This window comes from Eschrichtius robustus, chromosome 6 (assembly GCF_028021215.1).
Source record: "Eschrichtius robustus isolate mEscRob2 chromosome 6, mEscRob2.pri, whole genome shotgun sequence".
NCBI classification, from domain to species: domain Eukaryota; kingdom Metazoa; phylum Chordata; class Mammalia; order Artiodactyla; family Eschrichtiidae; genus Eschrichtius; species Eschrichtius robustus.
This window is the reverse complement of record NC_090829.1, coordinates 62,726,917-62,730,080: the sequence shown is the minus strand read 5'-3', so window position 1 is coordinate 62,730,080 and position 3,164 is coordinate 62,726,917. Positions and strand designations below refer to the sequence as shown.

The window sequence follows — 3,164 nt, the reverse complement described above, 5'->3', positions numbered from 1 at the left end:
ACGGATTCGAGCCCTGGTCCGGGAAGATCCCACATGCCAGAGCAACTAAGCCCGTGCGCCACAACTACTGAGACTGCGCGAGCCACAAGTACTGAGCCTGCGTGCCGCAACTACTGAATCCCATGCGCCTGGAGCCCGTGCTCTGCAACAAGAGAAGCCACCGCAACGAGAAGCACGCACACAGCAATGAAGACCCAACGCAGCCAGAAATAAATAAATTAATTAATTTTTTAAAAAAAGAATAAGACTACACTTCATTCTAGCTATAGGTGGCAATAGATGTTATGGCAGGGGATCCAAATGTTTAAACAGGAATGGAATTAAGGACCATCGTTGCCTCAAGCACAAGGAACAGCTTACTTTTTGCCAGATTTCTTAATTCCACCTGTGACCTGGGGACCCTTCCCTGAGGCCTTCGCTTTTAACTCCCCGAGTTTCTTCTGCTCCTCTTTCTGTTTCTGCTTGAATGCCTTATCTTCCTCATCCGTCTCCTTGGCCTGCTTCTTGGGCTTCTTCTTACCCCCTTTGCAGCTGGACATGGTGCCTGCCACTCCTTCCCCAGCTTCTTTTCCTTTCTTATGCAGTGAGAACACTTAACATCTACCCTTTTAGCAAATTTCAAGTATACAACAGAATATTGTCAACTGTAATCATGTTGTTCTACATTAGATCTCTAGAACTTATTCATCGTGCATAACTGGAACTTTACATCCTTTGACCCACATCTTTCCGTCCCTCTGCCCCCAGCCCCTATTAGCACCATTCTGTTCTCTGCTTCTACAGCGTCAACATTTTTTAGATTCCACACACAAGTGATATCATGCAGTATTTGTCATTCTGTGTTTGGCTTATTTCACTTAGCATAATGTCCTTCACATTCATACATGTTGTTGCAAATAGCAAGATGTCCTTCTTTTTTAAGGCTGAATAATATTCCATTGTGTATATATAGCCAACAGTGTTTCTTTATGGAGAATCAGGAAGGTAGCTTTGGATTCAGATGGATTGGGCTCAGATCCTGACTCTGCTACCACTGTCAGGGTGACAGTGGATGGTTTATTTAATTGCTCTGAAGCTCAGCTTCTTTGTGTGAAATCTAATAATACCTTCTTATTATGAGAATTAAATGACTGCTTATGAAAAGAGCACATAGACCTCAATTAATGGTTAAGTATTATTCAGCCAGGACATAATGGTTAAGTATTATTTTGTCAAAATACAATGATAATTACTATTATGACAGGACATAATGGTGCATTGACAGATCCTAGCAAAGGAAGATTCTTCCTGTTTAACAAAGAACAACATGGGGTAATGGAAAAAATACATAGAAAAGAGAGGGATCTTGGGGAGCCCTGCCATAACTTACTCAATCACCCTGGACCAATCACCTAATCTCCTTGAGTCCCAGTTTCCTCATCTCTAAAAGGAGCACTGTGCCTTCCACGATGAAGGTGTTTGGGTAAACTATTTCTAAAGGCCTGTCTAGTTTTAGAGGTACAGGAAGTTTTTGTATTTTTTTGATTGAAAGGACTTCAGTGGAAAAGTTCTTTTGGTTCAGCAAGCACCCAAATCAAGACATTCCTGGGAGCACATAGAATTCTTTGGGAAGGAGTTGGGTGGCTGTAAGAGGCTACGAATGACCAGAAATCAGGTTCCAGCTCTGGGAGTGAAAAGGCTGCTTGATAGGCTAATGGGATTTGGGGAGGACACGGCTGCTTCCTTTGGGATCAGACTGAACTTGGCTTCCCTACTGAACCTTTAAAACAACTCTCCCCACTCCTGAAGCAATACCCTCCACAAAGCCTTTCCAAGCTGGATCCCTGGACCAGCACCCCCTGCCTATGGGGAGGACCCCAGTCAACCACCTTTCCCTCCAAGTCACCCCACTCCTGTACTTCACCTCAGTTTGCCCTGCTCACAGCCCTTCTTGTGGGACTCATTACCCCCTCAAATTCAGCCCTCAGCTCTTTCCATTTTTAACTTCCAACTCAGGGACTTTTGGGAGTAAACAGTCACATGCGCTAGGGAATTTATGACATTACTGGCTCACACTCTCCCTCTTACCTCCTCACTAATAATCCCTTGCTTTAAAAAGAAGAAATTAATAGTTTTTAAAGTTCCCTTCCTCCAAATTTAAAAGTATTACATGCCAACTGTAGAAAACTTTAGAAGGGATAAGGAAGAAATTGGATATCATCTATGATCTTCCAACCCTAAGAGAGCTACTGTTAGCAATATATTTCCAATCTTTTATTTCTTTGTATCTATATTTATAGTGTGTCTATAGCTATTTATACATATTTTTGCATATTTGAGTTAATACTTACATGCAAAATAAACTCATATATCACCATTTAATAGGTGGCTTTCTGTTTCCTTCTCTCTGATCTGTCTTGATCTTTCACCTCTTGGCAGTCCCAATGACACTGACCTGCAGCTTGGAACTAGCTTACATCAGCATGTTATTACTAAATATTAGAAGAGTTAGAGTTTTATATGCTAAAAAAAAGATATCTGTCCCCAGAGTGAAGATGATTTAGGTTCATCAACTCTGCGGAGATGAATCCCAGGACAAATTTATTGATGTTTTTTGAATTTCTTAGCATACAATTTCTTTCAGTGTTCCCTTGCTTTTTATTTTTAATTTTATTTTTATATCCCCCTTTTCTTTTTTTATTAAACAGAAATTTGCAATAAGATTAAAGTAAATCTTTCATTAAAATATTACTCATAATGCCATTATGCTACCAATACAACTATTTAAACATTTCATATACATTTCACATAGGCTCAGAATTTGATTACATACTATATATAAATATATATATATATTTTAACTTAAGACTCTATGAGGAATATCTTCTGTGGTGTATTAACTCCACCCAATTAACTGTTTTCATTGACTTTATATTAATAATGAGAACAGTAATGGCCAACATTTATTGAGCACTATTCTAGGTGTTTATTAAGTGCTTTACCTGCATTTTCTTATTTAATCTCCACAACAACACTGTGAGGTGGCAACTATTATTAGCTAGCCCCCGCTCTTTTTTTTTTTTTTTTTTTTTTAGAATTTCTCAATTTCATATAACCCCCCTTTCTTGACTCATTTTTTTTTTTTAAATTTTATTTATTTACTTATTTATTTATGGCTGTGTTGG

At 38.9% G+C, this 3,164-nt stretch overlaps 1 protein-coding gene across 1 annotated transcript; it reads right to left on the bottom strand.

Moving 5' to 3' along the window:
* Nucleotides 1-356: 356 nt before the first annotated feature.
* Nucleotides 357-539, bottom strand: LOC137766059 (translation machinery-associated protein 7-like). Its single transcript, XM_068545764.1, has one exon. It carries the CDS (start codon nt 537-539, stop codon nt 357-359), a length of 183 nt encoding a protein of 60 aa, XP_068401865.1.
* Nucleotides 540-3,164: the final 2,625 nt, after the last annotated feature.

Coding starts and splice junctions, on each gene's coding strand:
- LOC137766059 (XM_068545764.1), bottom strand. CDS start 539: ATGTCCAGCTGCAAAGGGGGTAAGAAGAAGCCCAAGAAGCAGGCCAAG.